The sequence below is a fragment of the Balaenoptera acutorostrata genome, chromosome 19 (assembly GCF_949987535.1).
Source record: "Balaenoptera acutorostrata chromosome 19, mBalAcu1.1, whole genome shotgun sequence".
NCBI lineage: Eukaryota > Metazoa > Chordata > Mammalia > Artiodactyla > Balaenopteridae > Balaenoptera > Balaenoptera acutorostrata.
The window spans coordinates 52,280,212-52,301,898 of NC_080082.1; the positions used below are offsets into that span (position 1 = coordinate 52,280,212).

At 51.6% G+C, this 21,687-nt stretch overlaps 1 protein-coding gene across 9 annotated transcripts in view; it reads left to right on the plus strand.

Moving 5' to 3' along the window:
• Window positions 1-21,687, plus strand: part of SIPA1L3 (signal induced proliferation associated 1 like 3) — a 240,868-nt gene that overhangs the window by 133,490 nt on the left and 85,691 nt on the right. For all 9 annotated transcript variants that reach the window (XM_057534114.1, XM_057534115.1, XM_057534113.1 and 6 more), the window contains 2 exons: window positions 10,009-11,837; window positions 15,721-15,851. In XM_057534114.1, the coding sequence (XP_057390097.1) occupies window positions 10,316-11,837; window positions 15,721-15,851 (1,653 nt within the window). In that variant the 5' untranslated portion in view covers window positions 10,009-10,315. The remainder of the gene's footprint in view (window positions 1-10,008; window positions 11,838-15,720; window positions 15,852-21,687) is intronic.

The following is a 21,687-nucleotide window of genomic DNA, read 5'->3' on the forward strand; positions in this document are numbered from 1 at the left end:
CTGACTGTTCATCTGTATCCTTTATAATAAACCAGGAGTAGTAAGTAGTGTTTCCTGAGTTATGTGAGCTGTTATAGCTAATTATTGAACTTGAGGAGGGGGTCGTGGGGACCTCTGATTTGCAGCCAAGTCGGACAGAAGTGTGGGTAACCTAGACCCCCACTGCTTGCAGTTGGGGTCTGAAGTGGGGACAGTCTTAGGGGACTGAGCCCTTCACCTATGGGGTTTGTGCTCACTCTGGGTAGTTAGTGTCAGGATTGAGTTAAACTGTGGGACACCCAGCCCTAAGAGAATTGCTTGGTATGGAAAACCCACACATTTGGTGTCAGAATTGTTGAGCATACAAAACAGATCACAGTAGTATATGGCCATGGTCAAGGCCCTGCTCATTGTTCTTTGGGCTGATGGAGCAGAGTCTCTGCCATGATACTTCCTAATGAGATTTCTGAGATTTCCATCCATCTTGTTTCCTGGGGGAGCTCTAAAGTGGTCCTGTGTATGCTCAGATTTCCAATAAAGTGGGGAAAGATATAGTGGGGAGAAAACAGATTCTTAATCTGAAATCTGCTGAGGTGTTGCTGACATTCCAGAGCTTTGTCCTTATGAATTGATTTCAAAGATCCTTGCGTCATTCATGTATTCACACAACACACCCATTGGACCTGCTGTATCTTTCATTTAGAGCAGAGGTGTGGGAGCCAGACTGTCGAGGTTTGAATCCCAGCTCTGTGACTTGGCCGTGTTACCCTTGCCTCATCTGTAACACGGGCATGCTAGGGTCCCTACCTGATAGGGTTATTATAACACACAAGTTAATACACCCCACGAGGGTAGCCCCGCACCTGGCCCATCAGGAGAGCTCATAAGTATTCGCCTTATTGTTATAAACATCACCACCATATCATTCCTCCCCTCTACCCGACCCATGTGGCCAGAACACAAACGTTAGACCCCAGTCCACCACAAACTTGGAGCTGTTCAAGGTCTAAGGAGAACAAAAGATACTCAGAGGCTTAAAAATCCTGTGGGCTAACTCTTGTAGTCGAGAGTGTGTGCAGCCCAGAGCCCTGGGAGCTCAGGGAGGGGAGGACAAAGGTGATTCTGCCTGGGGTGTGGAGGGGCTGGCCAGCAGCATGGGGGGCGAGGGGCGTGGACAAGGCTCCCTGGAGCGGCAGGCCCCGGAAATACCTCCTGCAGTGGTCACGGTGCCCTTCAGACTGGTAATTGTCACCAAAGGTGACCCTCTCGGCAGCATCCAGCCTGTGAACCACCTGGTCCTCCCCAGACCACACCCCCCTCCAGGGCCTCTCGCACACCTGCCCTCCTGCCCCTCTGCCTGGGCCCGCTGTGGCCAGTGTGCTCACTCCCTCTGACTTCTGCAGCCTCTCGAGGCTTGGTGTCAGACCCTCCTCTCTTTGCTCTCTGCATTTCTTCCTCTCTCCTCAGCCCTGGCTGCATATTGGAATCAGCTGCAGAGCTTTTAAAAGACACTCAGGCCTGGGCCCCACCCCAAACCAGCTGATTCAGACTCTCTGCGGGTGGGGTGTGAACACCTGTATTTTTACTAAGCTCCCCGGTGCCTCTAATGGACAGCTGGGGGAGAGAGCCATCGCCTCAGACAACCCCAGAGAGCCTTGTATATGGGCCGCTCCCAGCTTTCCTGCCCCGGCACGTCAGCCTCGCTCATCAGCACACCTGGGGCACGGCAGGCGCCCTCTCCTGATGCAGACCCCAGGGCAGAGGGCACCCCCTCTCTGAGCCATCAGGGTGGGACCTCCTCCCAACCTATCACAGCGTTACATTTTATTCCTTTATATGGCTGACTACCCTTTGAAGTTCCCTTGTTTTCTGTCTTTGTTTACTTATTTCTCTGGCTTCCTTCTGCTGGAAGTAAGTTCTTAAGGGGTGGGGAGCGTGGTCTGTCCTGCTCAGGGCTATATCTTCAGCCCCTATAACAGCACGTAGTAGATGCTTTAAGAAATTTATTGAATAAATTAATGGATTTTAAGTGCTTAGTGTTTGTGGAATAAATGAGTTATACATGCCTAGTAAATGTTGAATAAGTGAATAAGTTTTTAGTGCTTTTTTTGACTGAATGAATTTTTTGGACTGAATGATTTGTAAGAACGTGGTAGGTGTGGGAATTCCCTGGCGGTCCAGCGTTTAGGGCTCTGCACTTTCACTGCCAAGGGCCCAGGTTCCATCCCTGGTCAGGCAACTAAGATCCCACAAGCCCCGCAGTGCAGCCAAAAAAAAAAAAAAGAATGTGGTAGGTGTTTGTTGTATGAGTGAGTGAATGAATAAATGAGTTTTAAGGATTAACTAGTTCTTTTTTTTTTTTTTAATTTATTATTTTTGGCTGCATTGGGTCTTTGTTGCTGCTCACAGTCTTTCTCTAGTTGTGGCGAGCGGGGGCTACTTTGTTGCGGTGCGTGAGCTTCTTACTGCAGTGGCTTCTCTTGTTGCAGAGCACGGGCTCTAGGTGCACAGGCTTCCGTAGTTGTGGCGTGCAGGCTTCAGTAGTTGTGGCTCACAGGCTCTAGAGTGCAGGCTTACTAGTTGTAGTGCACTGGCTTAGTTGCTCCGTGGCATGTGGGTTCTTCCCGGACCAGGGCTCGAACCCGTGTCCCCTGCATTGGCAGGCAGATTCTTAACCACTGCGCCACCAGGGAAGCCCAAGGACTAACTAGTTCTTACTGGACAAATGAATGACTTGTATGTGCCCCGAAACTGCTGAATCGCCACTGTGTCCCTGGAGGAGTCATTGTTCTCCCAGAGCCTCTGAGAGTAGCCCTCAGACTTGGTGCCACAACGCTGAGCTATCCAGAGCTCACAGGTCCCACTGAGCCCCCATCACGATGACTGGGTCATGTTTCCATAAAGGAGAAACATCTGGAATAGATCAGGGCAGCCCTAGACACAGAGGCTATATAGGGTGGAGACCCTGGATACCTACTTAGCCCCTCTCATCCAAGGCCTGTGAAGGGGCAGCATACATACACACACACACAGACACTCTCTCTCCCCCCGACACGTTACTTTCAGCTTCTTCCCAAGGGCAGACACACTTGGGCACCAAGCAAGCCCTACCCACCCTCAGGTCATGGACCCCAACTGAGACGGTGCTTCCTGGTGCAGAATGAAGTTGTCATTCATCCACTCATTTATTCAGCAGATATTTATTAATGACCTACTGTGTGTCAGGCTTGTGCCACAGGTGCAGGCAGTGACTCACATTCAGTGCCTCACAAACTTTACATACGGCAAACAATTAATTACATGGTAAATTACTTACATATATGTATATATTTTTAATATTTATTTATTTGTTTTTGGCTGCATTGGGTCTTAGTTGGGGCACGCAGGATCTTCTTTGTGGCGTGCGGGCTCTTCATTGCGGTGCGTGGGCTTCTGTCTAGTTGTGGCGGGCGGGCTCCAGAGTGTGTGGGCTCTGTAGTTGCGGCCCGCGGGCTCTTTAGTTGAGGCGCGTGGGCTCAGTAGTTGCGGCGCGTGGGCTTACTTGCCCTGTGGTATGTGGGATTTTAGCTCCCCAACCAGGGATCGAACCCATGTCCCCTGCATTAGAAGGCGGATTCTTAACCCTGGACCACCAGGGAGGTCTCTACTTACATATATTGATGCAGGTACCACCAAAGGGAAATGCAGAGAGCTCAGGTTGGGGGATTGAACAGGTTGGTGAGAAACGAAGCTTAGGTGGAGAAAGTGTCATTTGCCCTGAGTCTTGAGAAAGAATTACCTAGGTAAAGGAAGGGGAGCAGGAATGGCATGTACAGAGGTCCTGAGACAGCAGGGAAGATGGGTGTGAGGGGAACTGAAAGAGGGACATTGTGGCCTGGGTTCCAAGAGCAAGGGGAAGAGGAAAGGGAGCCTGGAGGACTGAGAGGAAGGTTTCGAATTTTATTGTGTGGAAAAGGGCCCTTAGGAGAGCAGGAACAGAAGCAGAGACACCAGTGAGGCTGTGGTGTAGTGAACCAGTGAAAGTCACAGCAGCTCAGACCAGAGGGCTGGTGGGAGAGAAAGATGGACTCGGATATGCTGTGGGGAGAGTCAACAGGACGTGGGGTGGTGAGTTGGACGAGTGGAGTGAGGGAGAGGAAGTGTGAAGTATGACATTGACGTTTCCAGTTTGAGCCCTTGTGTGGAAGTAAGTGCCTTTTGCTGAGATGCAGAGGAAGCAGATGGCCAGTTGCATTCCTGTTCTGACAGATATTCTGGTGTACCACCCTGTTGACATCTCTTGTCTTGATTTGGCCAATAAAATGTAGTTTGCAGAAGTGACACGTGTCATTCCTGAGCAGGAACTTTAAGGGCCATTGCATGGTTCAACCATGTCTTTTCCCTCTGAGATTGGCAGGGTCTCAGGTGAAGGGCTACTCCCTCAACTGGGAACAAAGCTGACATGAGCGGGGCCCTTGGCCAATCCATGATGGACATGCAGTATGAACTAGAAACAAACCCTTGTTGTGTAAGCCTCTGAGCACTTGGGGTCCTTTGTTAGTGTAGCGTAGCTCAGCCCATCCTGACTATCCTGAGAAGGAGCAAGTTTTGTGGTTGGGAGAGATCAAGAGGTCAGGTTGGGAATGTTCAGTTTGCAGTGCATATGAGATACAGACATGGTGGTGTCAAGTAAGCAGGTAAGTACCTGAGTTTGGAACTCAGAAGAGCAATTGGATCTGGAGATAATTTATTGTGTGTCACCAATGAAGAAAATGAGAATCACGAGGTGCAGGAGTCTGCCTGTGATCACTGGGAGGGCTGGTGCTTGAGCTCAGGACTGCCTTACTTCAGGAATGAAACAGCTGGGCCACCTCATAGTCATATGGTCTAGGACACATTACTTCCTTCCTGTTTCCTCATGTGTAAGCTGGAGATAATAATGATATCTACCCCATGGAGCTGTTGTGAGGGTTAAGAGAAATAACAAATGTCAGGTGCTTAGACAAGGACCTGGACCATAGAAGGGTCATACGTGGTAGCTGTTGTTATAGATGTTGTTTTGTTGTTGTTGTTTTGTCATGTAACTAAAATGTCCACAGGTGAGAAGTGGAATCGGGTTGGCTTCAGGTCCAGGCTTGATGTAGAGACTCAAATGATGACTACAGCCCCCAGATTGTCTGTAACTCTCAGCCCCTTTCACAGATGGTTCTCCCCTCGTGGTCACAAGATGGCTACAGTGATTCCATCTTTCACATCCTCTCCAGCTCGGGGTAAAAGGGAAAAGCACAGTCTTCAGCCCCAGCACTTCTAGCAAAGACATCACTAGGTCTCTGGTTTTGATTGGGTTGTGTGATTTGTTCCTGACCTTGAGAAGAAGCCCTCCTCTAGCCCATTGGGTGGAGGTCAGAGCGGGCAGGTTCTCAAAGGGAAATCTGGGCTGTTGTTGGAAAAAGAAGTCATGGAGGCTGGGGGAGCAAACTACAAATGTCTAACACTGGAAGGCTTGTGTTTTTCCCTTTTCCTCTGCTCTGTGAGGTTCCGGCAGATATTGTGGCCCCACAGAGCAGGGCCCTTCAGAGCCAGGACACTGGGGCCATGGTGCTTGCCTGTCTGTCTGCTGTTCTAGCCTCCAGGCTTTGGAGGCCTGATGAGGAAGCATCCTCTCAGCTCAGAGTTCCCCAGCTTCTTCACAAATGACAGTCTGGGAGCACTTACACAGATACACCATCAGTTGCCTGCTCTTCTAACAGACCCTGATGTTTTCTGGGAACCAGTGTGGCCAGCCCCAGGGATGAGTCCTCAGTGGCCCAAGGGCAATCAGGATGATCACAGACTCTGGCTTCACCAGCTTCTCTGGCAACTGGAGTGGCCATAAGGGACGACATCCTGGCCAATGAGACATAAAAGAATGTCTGTGGCGGTAGGGGCAATGTTCTGGCAATGTTCTCCTTCCTGATTAGGGTCAGATCGGTAAGAACACTCTTACATCATCCCTTTCTTTACCCCTCGCCAGTAGTTCAGTGAGAGGCATGGCTGTGGCTGCCAGCTTGTGACCACGGGGCCACAAGCCAAAGATGTAAGCCAGCAGCACACTGCGGGACCGCAGTGGGGGAGAAAGAGAAAACACCTGACGTCATTTCCCTGTACCAAGCGTGGAGCTGCCATATCTGGCCTCCTTGTTACATGAGATAATGAAATGTCTTCATTGCCCAAGACACCACTGGATGGTATTGTTACTTGTAGCCAAATGCCTCCCACCTGACTCACCCACTGTCGCTTGCTTCTCATTGTGCCGCTGCCTTGGCCCCACTTGTTCCCCTCCACCATCCGCAGCTGCCTTCTTTGCACACGGCACCGTGTCTTAGTCAAGGTCCTCAGATGCCAGCAGCAAAAGCCTTGCTTGACAGTCTTGGGCAGAGGCAGATTTATCAGTGGCTTACAGAATCAACAGGAGGCCAGAGGAGCAATTGTAGAAAACAGGCAGGAGCCAAGCAACACTGGAAGAAAGGAACGCCAGGGTCCCTAGCAAGTGACATGTGGGAAAAGTCAGATCCACATCCCCCGCTACTGCAGGACACCCTCCAGCCTTTTATGCTCTGCTGAGGTCCTGTGCCCACCCCTGGCTGTGCTTCTGTAATTGCGGGGAGGGGGAAGAACTCCTGCCAAAGGTATGCGAAGGAACGGTGATAATAGCAGGGACCATGAGGTAGATGGTATTATCCCCATTTTACGGATTGAAACTGAGTCACGGTTTCAGTAACCGGTCCATGGTACACCAGTATCTGAACCCAGGCCGTCTGGCTCTCATAACAAGAGGTTCCCCATCAGGAAGATCAGAGTGCTTTTAGGAAGAGGGAGTTGGACAGAGACAGCTAGAAAGGGACCAGTGTGCACCGGTCCCTGAATCCCAGAGAGGCTGTGGGTATCATACACTCAGTCTGTGAACGTCACAAGCAGACTCAGCTGCACCTGCTCGGGGAAGGGATTTGTGCAAAGAGACCAGGGCCTCAGGAACATCTGTGTGTTTTCATAGAAGGGAGCAAAGCGAATTGGGGGTTTCCGACTGAGCTGGAAACAAAATGCCATCAGCAAAGCCCATCTGTCAGAGGTTTTTGCATAAGCAAGTCAGGGTCGCATCGGGGCCACTGCGTTTCCCAACCAGCCCAAACGTGACCTCAAAGGACTAATCCTCTGAACTCTGCCAGGCTGGCCCAAGGGCACAGCTGGGCTGCCAAGCGGAGCCAACAGTGCCCTCAGCTGGTCGGGATACCCCAGCCTGGCCTGGGATCCAGGGCCCAGCAGAGTTTGGGGCTGCCCTCAGGCCCTCATCTCTGGCGAAGCTGAAGACCAGTCACCGAAAGTCACAAACCAGCAGCCCCTGCTCAAATCAGGCCCGCATACTTACTTTGTTGGCCCTCATTGTGGTGTGTGTTGGTAATTCATCTGTTGACTAAGAATACATGTAAGTAATGCAAATGGTAGCCAGTGGTGTGCAATAAAAAGTAAGGCTCCTTTCTGCCCCTTCTTCCAAAACACAGATCCTGGGGATACCCAGTAGGTCACATTCTTATGGGGAGGGAGGCCAGGAATAAATCAGAGACATAAGTGAGTATAAGTACTAAAGAAAATAAATGAAGCAGGGATGGGGCTGGGAGTGGAGAGGAAAGATACCCACTTTCCCTCCCCAGGGGCAACCACCATGAGCAGTTTCTTGAAAATCCTTTTAGAGGTCATCTCTGCGTGTTAGTTTGTTGCTGTCACAGCTGTTGTTTTTGTTTCTCAGATTGGGAGATGTTGCATACAGTTCTAGATTTCTGGTTTCTCTTGAAAAATCCCATGATCAGGCATCCACATGCCTGCAAGGCTCGGTTGCAGGAGCTGAGGCCCAGCTGCCTCTTTAGAGGACGCCTCTGCTGTCCAGGTCACCGCAGCTTCACCTGGCCTCCATCTCCCTTAACTAGCCCGACCCTGGGGACTCTCCACTTTCCTGCCCCTTCTCTGCCACCTCCCCTGTATGCCTCCCCGTGGTATCTTCAGGAATGCTCATGGGGAACCAGGAAGAGGGTGCGCTCTTGCTCCCCACCCCCACCTCTCCCCTCACCTGGTTCTCTCTTTCTCAGAGGCTATAGGCTCCCCTTCTTTTTTGCTCCATGAATCTGCTTCATGCTTCCCCGGCGGTGCCTCTCTGCCAGCTAACTCCATACCTCTAGGCATGAGTTGTGAAATGCCTCCTACACGTGTACACGTGCACGCGCACACATGCTCACACAGGAGGCCTTCCACTTACTCAAAACACCAACACTCACTGACTCACATGAGTCAGTCACATCACTCACAATGGCCATGTCCACTTCTACATTCCAAGGGAAAGTAATTGTTAGTCACCTTGAGTCAGATGCCCAGGCCGACCCAGCACTCTGCTGCCCTGAATAAAATCAGTTCTGTTGGCAGGAGAAAGGGGCACAGCTGCTGGGACAAGCAGCAGGTTCTGCCACAGGCCATGATCTACTTTCCCCTTCCTTCCCCACTGAGCGTTTCATCTTCCAGAAGCTCAGGGTAGAGACAAAGGGAAGTGATCCTCCAGAGTACTTTATGTTGCCAGGCGGAAGAAGAATGAACTCCCTTCCCCAGAGGTCTGCAAGTCGGGATGCACTAAACACATCAGGTCAGGTAGAGGCTGTCTGTTCGCTCATTCATACACTAGTGAACGAGTGTCCTGGACACTATTCCAGGAGCTGGGGCTACATCAGTGAACAACACGGATAGCCCTGCCGTTCTGGAACTGATAATTTAGTGATGGAGATAATCAGTAAATAGCAAACTAATTTCAAGTAGTGGTAACCTCTAAGGAAAAAGAAGAAAGCAGACTGACAGAGAAAGGCTCCTAGAGTGGTTTGGGAAGGCTTCATTAAAGAATGAATATCAAGTTAGGGAACCAGCCTGGTGAAGGACCGAGGAAGGATACCCACATATCCTGGATGGGGCCTGATATGTCAGAAGAACAGAAGGCCAGTGTGATGGGAGAGGCATATCCCTTAGTTGGGGCTGGGGAGAGGCATCAGGGAGACTGGCCAGTCCTGTGGGGCTCATGAGCCAGCAGAAGGAATTTGGATTTTATTCTAATGCAGTAAGAAGCCACTGGGGACATGTCAGCAAAGAAGCAATAGGAGCTGATCTGCCAGCTCTCATCATAGTATCAATATTTATTAATCACACAGATTTCTAGAGACATTCCCTCCCCCAAATCCACCAGTGCTCATGGTGATTCCTCCATCTTTTTCACTTCCTTTCTGGCGGGGTGGCTGGTCAGGTGGACTACAAAACAAATGGACAACGGTGCAGCCTCTGTGTACAACCACCAGTAGACTGGACTCATGGGGGGCAGAGGAACATGTTCAGTGACACCACAGGGAACAGTCAGCCAGATCCTGAAAGTGGGAAGCTCCACAGGACAAGTGACCTCATTCCTTCCATATGTAAATAGCATCAAGATGGGGGAGGGGGGATTGTAGAGTAGTGGGGACTTAAGAAATATATATGCCAAAGCAGAGTACAGATCTTGTTTGGATCCTGATTTGAACAAGTCACCTTTCAAAAGACATCTGTGAGACAATGCGGGGAAATGTAACGCAGTTGGGGTATTACATGACATTAAAGAATTCTTATTTATCTAGATGGGTACGATAAAGGTATCGTGGTTTTTATTTTTATTTTTTGAAGGCCTTATATGCTAGAGATACAAGCTAAATTATTTATAGGTAAAATGGCCCGATGTCTGGGATTTATTCTAAAATATTCTGCCAAAAACAAAGTGGAGGAGTAGGGGAACAGATGAAACAGGAATGGCAAATAGTTAATAGTGTTGGAGCTGGTGGGGTGGCTTATCGTGTCCTTCTCTCTGCTTTTGGGTATGTTTGAAATTTTCCATAATAAAACGGTTTTTCTGTTTTTGTTTGTTTGTTTTTAAATGAGTAAAGCTGTCAAAAACAAAAGGTCATTCTCTGGGAGCAGTAACATCATATCTCACCTTTGCCTTTTCTCCCTTTTCAGCATGGCAGGGAAGGCGCCCCTGCAGCCTGCCAGCCCTCGTGCACACCTGCTGCTTGCTCTGCCCCGCTGAGCCACTCAGTCTGGAGGCCCCGGGACAGCGCCTGCCTCGTGAGGTTGTCCTGGCTCAGTTGTCCACAGCGATGGTGGAGAACTGGACTGCACAGGCTCACAACCTTCCCGACAGGCTTCAGGGGCCAGAATCCTTCATCCTGGGACTGGTGGCCCTGAACAATGGCTGAGGGCCAGGGGACCCCATAAAGTTCTTCTGCAGCTTTCAGGGGCCAGTAGCACCCCAGTGCCCGGGAATATGACCACCTATCGGCCCATTCCCAATGATGCTGTGGACCTGGCGGTCAGCTGTGGGACCAGGGCAGCCGATGTCCTCCCCGGCCCGCACACAGGGGACTACGCTCCCATGGGATTCTGGGTCCAGAACGGCAGCATGCCCCAGCCTGTGGGTGAGAGCCCGGCCAGTGCCACCACCCGCCCCAGTCCCACCACCCCCGCGGTGCCCAAGATGGGCGTGCGGGCAAGAGTGGCCGACTGGCCACCCAAGCGGGAGGCCCTGAGAGAACAGAACAACCCCAGCCCCTCACAGGACACAGATGGCACAAAGGCCACAAAGGTGGCCCACTCCATGAGAAGCGTACAGAACGGACAGCCCCCCGCCAGCACCCCGGCTTCCTCAGGGTCCAAAGCCTTGCACCGACTCTCCAGGAGAAGGTCTAAGGATGTGGAGTTCCAGGACGGGTGGCCCCGGTCCCCCGGCAGGGCCTTCCTCCCGCTGCGGCACCGCAGCAGCAGCGAGATCACCCTCAGCGAGTGCGACCTGGAGGACGCGGTGGAGCCCCGGGGCGCCCGGCACACGGGGGCACTGCCGCTCTTCCGCGAGTATGGGAGTACGTCCTCCATCGACGTGCAGGGCGTGCCCGAGCAGAGCTTCTTCGACATCCTCAATGAGTTCCGCAGCGAGCAGCCCGAGGCCCGGGGCGCCCCGAGCCTCACTGAGCTCCTGCGGGCCGATCCCGGCCCACACGTCGCGGGGGGCGGCGGTGGAGCCAAGGGGGACGCCCGCAACGGGCAGCCCGCCAAGGACGGCCTGCTGCCACTGCAGCCCATGAAGGAGAAGGAGAAGGCCCGGAAGAAGCCCGCGCGGGGCCTGGGTGGCGGGGACGCGGTGGACTCGTCCATCTTCCGGAAGCTGCGGAGCAGTAAAGCCGAGGGCGAAGCGTCCCGGTGCCCCGGGGAGGCCGAGGACGGCCGGAGCCCCCCGGAGGCCAGCAGGCCGTGGGTCTGCCAGAAGAGCTTTGCCCATTTCGACGTGCAGAGCATGCTGTTCGACCTCAACGAGGCGGCCGCCAACCGGGCGTCCACGGCCCAGCGGCGGAACACGACCACCGGGGCCTCGGCCGCCTCGGCCATGGCGTCCCTCACGGCGTCGCGGGCCCACAGCCTCGGCGGCCTGGACCCCGCCTTCACCAGCACGGAGGACTTGAACTGCAAGGAGAACCTGGAGCAGGACCTCGGCGACGACAACAGCAACGACCTGCTGCTCAGCTGCCCGCACTTCCGCAACGAGATGGGCGGTGAGTGCGAGCGCAACGTGAGCTTCTCCTGGGCGGCCGCGGGCTCCACGGGCGGCAGCGGTGGGAGCGGCGGAGAGGGCCGCCCGCCAGAGCCCGCCCTGAGCGCCTACCGCACCAACGCCAGCATCTCGGTGCTGGAGGTGCCCAAGGAACAGCAGAGGACGCAGAGTCGCCCGCGGCAGTACAACATCGAGCACGTGGACCTGGGCGCCCGCTACTACCAGGACTACTTCGTGGGCAAAGGTGAGGTGGGGGCGGACAGGCGGGCAGCACCTGGTCTGTGAGATTGTCACTGCTCATTCATTCGCTGTCTGCCAGGCCCTGCCCTGGGCACCGAGGATGCAGAAAGACGCAAGACCTCCCTCAGAGAGGGGCCGTGAGGATGCAGGGAGTCCAGCCTCATGACACATGGGTAGCACTTCAAAACCCTGAGCTACATGAAACAGTAGATATGCATTAACTTAGCAAATATGTACTTGGGTCAGCTATGTGCCAGGGCACTTTATAGAGCTGGGGGATACAGTATTGACCAGCTTGAAACGAAAACCTTGTCTTCCTAATGTCTTAGTGGGGTAAGACAAACAATAAAACTAGATAGATACATAAACTGTCTAAGGTATGGTGGGTGGTGAGTGCGGTGGAGAAAAGTAAAGCAGGGAAGAGGGAAACAGTGTCAGTGCCGGGGGTTGCGTTTTCAGTAGGGAATGGTCAGGGAGGGCCTCCTAGGTGGGTGCCCTTTGAGTGCTGAGGTGAAGGAGGTGAGGGAGGGAGCCTTGTGGAGATCGAGGACAGTGTTCCTGACACAGGAAACAAGTACAGTAGTCCTGGAACACAGGAGGAATAGGACGGAGGCCAGTGTTGCTGGGACAGAGTGACTGAGGGAGAGTGGAAGGAGCTGAGACAGGTGACAGGGGCAGATCATGTGGGACTCTGTGAGCCACAGTGAGGACTCTCACTTTTACCCTGAGTGAGATGGGGCCGCAGGAAAGTTCTGAGCAGGAGAGGGCCTTGATCTGACTCAGGTATTCTCAGCTTCCCTCTAGGGAACAGGCTGTGGGGACAGGGGGAGCTGGGAGACCAAGGAGGAGGCTGCTGCAGTGGTCCAGGCAGGAGATGATGATGGGCAGGTCTAGGGGAGCCTAGGAGGGGGGAAGAAGCTGGCAGGTTCTGGATTCCCTTTGACGGCGGAGCTGTTGATGTTTGGAGGGTGTTAACACAGGCATCACACATGATTAAGTTCATTGGTGCTGATGAGGCAATCCTAGGAGGCAGCAGAGCATAGTGCAGAGACCACAAACCCAGGCAGCCTCAGGGACCAGGCAGGAGACAATAGAGGGAAGCAAACCAGGCAGGGGCTGCACAAAGGGCAGCTCCTGCTCAGCTCCAGCTCACTGTTGTCATCAGGAAGTAGAGACAAACCCAGTGTTGGCAGCCTTTCCAATTTTTCTAGATTCTCCTGAAATTCAGACATTTTTAATATGGATTCTCCTATATCAATTCAGAATTGAATTGATATAGTAACAGCCTTAAACAACATAGAAGTTTATTTCTCTCACATAAAAAAGTCCGGAGATGTGCAGCCCAGGACTGGTATGGTTACTCCTCAGAAACAGTGGAATGCCAGCCTCTGAGTGCATGGCCTCTGAGCCCTCAGGGTGGTCTCCTGGTCCAAGATGGCTGCTGGAGTTCCAGCCATCACATCCATGTTTCCAGGCAAAGAAAAGGAGGAAAGGATTCGGGCGAAATGTCAAGTCAGCACCCCTACCTTTTTTTTCCCAAGTCAGCCCCTTTTAAAGAACATTCTCAGAAGTCCCAGCCAACTGCTTCTGGTTATTGGCCACACCTGTCTGCAAGGCAGGCTGGGAAATGTTAGTTTTTAGGTAGACATAGCCCCTCTCTTTTCTTCCTCCAAGAACAGAGGGTTTCTCTTAAAATGAAAGAAGGGAAGAATAGGTAATGGATAGGCAGCCAGTACTCCACAGCAACTAGTTAAAAAATTTTTTTAAAGCAGTATCCTAGTCAAATACAACAAATGTCAAGTAGATCGTCCAGAGTACAGTCTCTGGAGGTCCACCAGTGTTGGAGTCCGACAGCCCTGGGTTTGGGATGTCTTTTTCATAGCTTATTAGCTACGTGACACATTTTACCCCTTGGACTCTGTGTCCTCATGTGAGGAGCAGAGATGATTGTAGCAGCATCGCATGCCCAGAAACAAAATGACACAGAGACTGAAAATTAAGGGATGAAAAAAGAAGTTCAGACAGTCACTAACCAAGAGAAAACTGGTGGGGTGACATCAGTATCACACAAAATAGATTTCAAGGCTAAAAGCATTTGTTAGAAGAACCAAAAGGGCCATTTCTTATTGACTTCTTAAAAATTTACCAAGAAACTGTAATAGTTGTGAACCTTTGTATACCTGGCAACCTGTTTGAGGGGTATATAAATAAAAAACTAATACAGCGACAGGGAGACATGAACAAATCCACAACCCATGGGAGAAGTTGACAGGGTCGCTCTTTGAAATTGACAAATCTAGTAGCCAGAAAGTAAGGCTGAGAGGATTTGAAACCTGGTTTTGCATTTATATTATATTAATTTTCTACCTAACCAACAGAGAACACGTTCTTTTCAACTTGCACGTAGGAATACCTACACGGAAGGATTGTGGTAAGGATCAAATAAGACTGTACATCAAAACAGTTCTTCATCAGGCAGATAGTGAGTACTTATCATGGAGCATTGAAAAGAAGCTGTTTTCTTTCAAAAAATGATGTCTTTGTAGCCCTGGAAACTCGTAAATAAGTTAGTCATTGGTTAGTGTTTATTGATTGCCTATTCTATGCTAAGACCGCAAGGTACTGCTTATGCATTGGCGGAAAACAAAACAAAACAGATCCTGCAGCTGTTTCAGGAATGAACTGATATCTGTGGAGCACACTTATTCTGTTCTCTGACCAGCTGGGGAGATGGTTTAACCCACTGCAGGTGCTGTTCTGATTGGGACCATTAATTAACACACATTTGAGCCTTAGGTAAGCCTTTGATTCACCAAGAGCATCTCATGAGAATAGGAACCATCATTTAAATATTGAGAGCACTGGGGTGGGAAGGAATTTCTGGCAGTGCGTAGCTGCTGACTTCATGGACTTAAGACAGACTGCTGGTGGGCAACCACCACAAGCAGGAGATACTTGGGTTATATATCAGTTAGAACTGTTTGCCTGGAAGAGTTATAAGACAGCAGCATGTTTTTTTAAAAAGGGGAGACAGCTGTCATTTTGGGGAGAGAACAGGAGACTTCCTCCGTGACTTGTTAAAGACTCTGTCACCATAAGGAAAAACAGAGTAGTGTTTAAGTTTTCTACGTCTATAGAAATATGGTTAGATAAAGGTGACGCTTGGGGACTGGAATCATGGTCCTTTTCTGTGACAAACATCATGCCCTGGGGGTAGTACTAGCCAACACATCTCATGTGCTTACTCTGTGCCCGGCCCCGTGCTGAGTGCGCCATGCTTATTAAGCTATTTAGTCCTTACAACCCGCTGAGAGGGGGGGAATCCATCCTTCCTGATACCATCGTACTGATGAGAATGCCATCAAGCGACTTGGGCCACCCATCTAATGAGTCCAGGGCCCGGATTTCAGCCGGGCAGAAGCCTCTCTAGACTAGAGTCTAACCACTTCACGAGGGCTAATTGGCAGCTAAGCTGCTGAACATCTGCAAATATGGGATAATCACAGCGAAGCTAGGTTTATAACATGGCACGCACTGCACTAAGCGTTTTTTGTTCGTAGCCTCATTTCACTCTCACATCGGCTCTATGAATCATGGGTAGCATGAGGGGCCCCCATTTCCCAGATGAGAGCACTGAGACTCAGGAAATTTCTGTGACTGGCAAGGGGGTATAGTAAGGTGGGCTTTAACCTCTTACGGTCTCTCCATTGAGTGTGGACGTGACCAGCCGTGAGGTTTGTGTGACCAGGATCCCAAGAGCCTGCACAAGAGCTCTGCACGGGTTGCACAAGAGCCTTCCCCGGCTGTCCTCTCAGCAGGCCTGCCGTGGGCCGTCACCCCTCCTTCCCAGAGAGCTGACTCTGAGCTCACCTGCTCTTCCCTGTCAGAGCATGCCAATTACTTTGGCGTGGACGAGAAGCTGGGACCAGTGGCCGTGAGCATCAAGCGGGAGAAGCTGGAGGACCACAAGGACCACGGGCCTCAGTACCAGTACAGGATCATCTTCCGGACCCGCGAGGTAGGTCCCATCGCTATTGTTATTATTACATAAATCACAGCCACTCACATCTATGAGCCCTTACTCTGTGCCAGGTTCTGTGGGCAAGTGCTTCCCCTGTTTAAACTCGTAATCCTTCCAACAGCCTCAGGAGAGCAATCCTGTCAGTCTCCCCATTTTACAGAAGGGAAGACTGAGACTCAGAAACATGTCTGAAATCAGTGACTAAGTGGCCAGGATTGGAATCCAGTGTGTCTGACTGCAGAGCCCAAGAGTCTGACATTTGCAAAAGATTAACTGTGATGAGCATAAAAACTAAAGGGAGAGATATAGGGGATTCTTTCAGGATTGTGAGATGCCCTGCAGAGTGGAAAGGAGAATTAAGGCAGCAAGTCTCGGGCAGGGCAGGAATTGGGGAATCTCAGCAGCAGGCACTGCTGTTGATGTTGATCAGCTCAAAACACTCCCAGCTTGCCTACTTTCATTCAGAATAGAGGATCCCATTGTCCTGGCTTGGTCAGAGGTCTTCCCTTGGAATAAATGCCAGCTGTGGCTAGGGAACAAGGCATGTTGGGGGCACCCTGCTCGATTAGGACTCTTAAGTTGTAAGTGGCAGAAATCTACTTCTATCTGGTTTAAGCCAGAAATAGAATTCATTGGTTCATGTAACTGCAAATCCAGGGGTAGGAATGGCTTCAGGCATAGCTGGACCCAGGCACTCAAATGATGTCACCAGAACTCTGCCTCCTTATCTCTCCCGCTCAGCTGGCTCTGCTACTTTTTGCATTGTGAATGTCATCCTCTTCTGCTACCAACAGGCTCTCTCCATGTCATGGGAAAATGGGGACCGGCTGCTCAAATCTTTTCCATCTTTATACTTTCTTCTCCACGTTCTTATCTGCTGAATCTCTGGGAAGGACTCTGATTGGCTCTGCTTGGATCACAAGCCTGGGCCAGTCACTGTTGTCAGGGATGATAGAGGACTCTGTCTAGATCTAGGACATGTGCTCCACCCTGGGTCCAGGGGCCGGGCCGGGCACTGTGATTGACAGTTCTGTCAGAGCCACCCACAGGTGGTGGTAGGGGGGCAGTTCCTCAGCAAAAGGTGGGGAGCTAGGCCAGTAGAAATGATAGAGACTTCCAAAAAACCTCAAAGGAAGACCTTTTCATAAAAGGAGCAATCATCAGCTGGGCAGGCCCCCAAAATGGATCTCCCTCACCCCTGCATTACGCCATGCCCCTTGGGGCTGGCCTTTTGCGCAGACATGGGAACCCAACAGGCAGGCACTGCCAGGGAGTTTGGATGTGGGGCGGGCCGATCCTGGACCTCATCCAGACCGGCAGATGCTGCACCGAGGGCCGTAGCCACATCCCCTCGCGAAGACCTTCCCGCCGAGGGGGAATGAGATGACACAGATGGCAGCGTAGGGGAGGCAGCCCCAAAAACTTTGTGCCCCAGATCACAGGTGGTCACCGGCCCCTGAGTCTCCCCAGCACCCTCCTCCTTCCCTCTCCTCACCTTTCTGGCTAGATGAGCACCAGGGCAGAATGTGAGGTGACAGCTCACACTGTATCCAAGTGTTGTATGACATGTGGGGAGCTGCCAGGTGAAATGACAACGGCAGTCATATACTAATCAATAATATTACAGCTGCTGTCATACTGCAGATTTACTCAACACTGTGTGTCAGGCATTTTCTACACCGATTATGTATATTCACTCACTTAAACGTCGTGACAGTTCTATGATGAAGGCACTATAGTCCTCATTTACAAATGATGAAACAGGCGTAGAAAGGTTACGGGACCTCAGTGAGTGACGGGACAAAGTGTCGGCCCATGCTCCGGCCAGCGCTCGGCCGCCTCTGGGATTCCACTGACTTGGCTCAGACTGCATATCAGACCCATTCTAGAGTTATGAACTCAACTTAATGCCAGCATTTTATGTTATTGGTGTTGTTGTTGTTGTTGTTGTTTTAAATGAAAACAAAATGTGTAGAATGATTTTTTTTTTTTTAATACCAGACTTTGTGGTAGGTACTGAGAGTCGTGAGACTCTAGTGTGGAGATGCTAGGTCAGGGGATAATGTTTTGCTGTGGTTCCTATTCAGTAGGTTGGAAACTGGCTTGGTGCCATTCCTGGCTCGTTCCTGCCTCCGTTCACTTCCCACCCCCCGGCGCCCACAGACTAGCCTCTGATCCACCCCAGGCTGGGCACAGGGCCTTCGCAGCTCAGGGGCACAGGCCTGGGGTTCATCCACTCCACGGAGATTCACTCAGCACCACCACCGGCCAGCCCCGTGCTGGGCACTGAGGAAACAGTGTAAACAAGGCAGCAGAGATGCTCAGGGGACTGCATTTTTGCTGGGGAGGCAGACAATACAGAGATACTCTTGTAAATTATACTACGTGGTACGTGATGACAAGGTGGAAAGTAAAGCAAGGAAGAGGGATAAGTGTGGGGGTGGTAAGATTTTTTAGACAGGATGGTCAAGGGAGGTGTCACTCGGAAGGGAACATTTGAGTAAAAGACGTGAAGAAGATGAGAGGAGCCATGTGGACATCTGGAACAGTGTTCCAGACACAGGGAACATCCAGTGCAAAGGTCCTGAGGCAGGACCAGGCCTGGCACAGTCACTCAGCAGCTATGAAACCTTGGGCACGTGGCTTCTTCTCTCAGAGCCTCTGTTTCCCCCATGGGAATCCCACTCTCACAGGACCATAGTGTGGGCTTGGTGAGGTTGCCCATATAAAATAGGCAGTGCTGGGCCTGGCACTTGGGGAGAGCCCAGTGAGGATAGCCGTTGGGAGAGGTCTCAGTTTCCTGTCCCCTTGTCACATTCCAGTCAGCCCTGTGACTTTTGGCCCACCGTGAGGTTCACAGCCACAAGCAGGCCTTTCTCTGCCCTCACACACATGCAGGCCACACGTGTACTCAGTCCTGGCCCCAGCCCCTTGCAGAGCTGCCTATTGGGCACTAAGGCCTGAGGACCTCGTCATCCTGTCATCTGGAGGGAGGGGCAGTGGCCAACAAGGTTCGCCTTGCCCCTTCCTAAGGCCCTTCCTGCCATGGAGGCAGAGAGTCACATAACCCAAAAGTAGTAATGACAGTAGTTATAAGAATAGCTAACACTTTTAGCACATATTCCTGCCAGGCACTCTTCCAAGTGTTGTATATGCATTGACCCTTCAGATTCTCTCAGTAGTCCCATGATGTGGGTCCCATTCCCCCCAATCTACAGATGAGGACTCTTGAGGCCTAGGGCTGTCACTCGTCAGGGTCCCCCAGTGGCAGAGCCAGGATATGAACCCAGACTGCCTGTGTCCCCAGCCCGTGCTCTTAACCACTCACCACTCCCTGTGGGGTTGAGTTTGTATTCTGGCTCTGGGAACAGACAGCTTGGGGTTCGGTTGGGCTCTGCCACTCACTAGCCTTGTGAGCTTAGGCCGATGGCGTTACCCCAGATGCCTCAGTTTCTTCATCTGTAAAATAGACTTCGTACTGTTTGTTCCCTGTGTCCTGGAAAGGCGGGAAGGTTCTCCTGGACAGGCACGCACCAGGTGGGATAGCACAAGGCTGCAGGGTAGTGAGTGCTCTGAGCGGCACATATTGTGATGACGCTGCCGTCGTGCTGTCGCTCTTTCCCGAAAGGTCAGAGGGCTTTTCTGGGGAGTGAAGGTTCAGCTTACGGTCAGAGTTCTGCCCTTCTCCTGTCTACACACACGTCTCGGGCTCCGGTTAACCAAGGCATGGGGGCCAGAGCGAAGGGCCCAGGCTGTTTTCCAAGCCAGCCGGCTGGCCTGCCCCAGATGGCCGCCCCCGGCCGCCAAGCAGACCGAGTGGGCTCACATCTCCCAGCAGATGGGATGGGCGTGTTGGCAGCTCTGAGCCTCCCGCCAGGGCGGGAACAGACTGGAGCTGGGCTTCAGGACCACACGCCGAAACATCAGCCCCACCCACCCTGAGCCTGGACAGGACAAGCCGCAGGCCAGGGCTGCCCTGTCCTGAGCCCCTTGCTGGCAGAACACAAGGGATGCCAAGTAGCCAGGGACTCTTTGGCCCAGCAGGCTCGGTGGGTTCCCTTTGGCCCCAAGTATGAGTTTTTGACAGCCTTAGTTTTGTTAGGGTTAGAGGTTTAGATTTTTTTTTTTTCTTTATTGAAAAAGTAACAGTCACTCATTAAGAATTTAAACAGTATATATGTATACAAAGTAGAAAAGGAAGAATCTTGTATTAAGTGAAAAAAGCAAGTGTAGTAGTGAACCTCATTTGGGACCTCATTTGTGTTCAGTAGGCACCAATGATTGTGTGATGTAATCTCCAAAGCATACTGTTAAGTGGGGGGGAGAAACAAACTGTAGCTTCCTATTAAGGTTAAATTTTCTTTAAATTTTTAACTACACATATGGCTTTGTGTAAAAACATTCGACGCGTGTAATGTGATAATGGCTAACACATATATTGAGTGCTCACTGTATGCCAGATACAGTGGTAAAGAAACCCTGTACATGGATTATCTTACTGAATCTTTATAACCTTTTGCAACAGGCACTGTTATTCCCCATTTTATAGATAAGGGAACAGGCACAGAGAAATTCAGCAGCTTGCCCAGAGTCACACAGCTAGAGAAGGGGTAGAGCCGGGATTTGAACCGAGGTAGACTGACTCCCGAGTGGCCTCCCAGGAAGAGCTCTTGGAGGGTGGACGCAGCACAGAGGAAGGCGGGAGCTGGTGGAGAACGAGCTGTGCCGATGGGAACCTCCTTGCTGATGTGGCCCTGAATCCCTTTCACAGCTCGGTGAGATGATGCCAGATGTCATCAAGGGTCAGAGCACACAGGGTCTCGCAGCCTGAGCAGCGAGTGTAGTTTTGCTTGGTTTGGTTTTAAGGCAAGGGTTTTTTTTTTTTTGAATTTTTCTTTTGGCTGTGTCGGGTTTTAGTTGCAGCACGCGGGATGTTCGTTGAGGCATGCAGGATCTTTCGTTGCGGCGTGCGGGCTCTTCTCTTCTCTAGTTGTGTGTGGGTTCTAGGGCACGTGGGCTCTGTAGTTGTGGCGCACAGGCTCCAGAGCACCTGGGCTCTGTAGTTTGCGGCAGGCGGGCTCTCTCATTGAGGCATGCAAGCTCAGTAGTTGCGGCGTGTGGGCTTAGTTGCCCCGTGGCATGTGGGATCTTAGTTCCCTGACCAGGGATCGAACCCATGTCCCCTGCAATTGTAAGGTGGATTCTTTACCACTGGACCACCAGGGAAGTCCCGCGAGTGTAGATTTTATCGGGAGAGAGATGGAACGCTGTCAGCAGGTTCTGCACGGAGGAGAGACACGATCTGACTCAAGCTGCTGCAGGAAGAATGGACTGGAGTGGGGTGGTGGCCGGGCAGGTGCAGGGAGACCAAGAAAAGGCTGCTGTCACAGTCCAGGTAGGACGTGACGGTGGACAGGGCCAGGTGGAGGGCAGAGGGGGCCACACGTTGCAGCCTGCCAGTGCCCTACTTATTATCGCCAGCAGAGAAGGAAAAGCTGGGAGCTTTCCAAGTAGCGGCTTTTGGTCAAGTCTTCAGAGCCAAAAATGTGACGGTAGGCCGCCTGTCTCGAGGGTGGAAGAGAATGAGGATTTCTGGTCCACGCTGTCTCTTGGCCCCAGCAGAGGGCGCTGTGGGGCAGTGTCAGCAGGATAGAAAGGCGCTGATCCTGTTGGTGCCTTAATCGAAATTCACAATCCCAGGGCCACCCAGATTGGCAGGGCAGAGCATCCATATCACAGTTTTTCGTGATGTATTTCAAGACTGTCCTGCTTGTCCTAAGAGAGATTTGTTTATTAATTACCAAAGCCAGAACTGGGAACTCCCAACCATGAG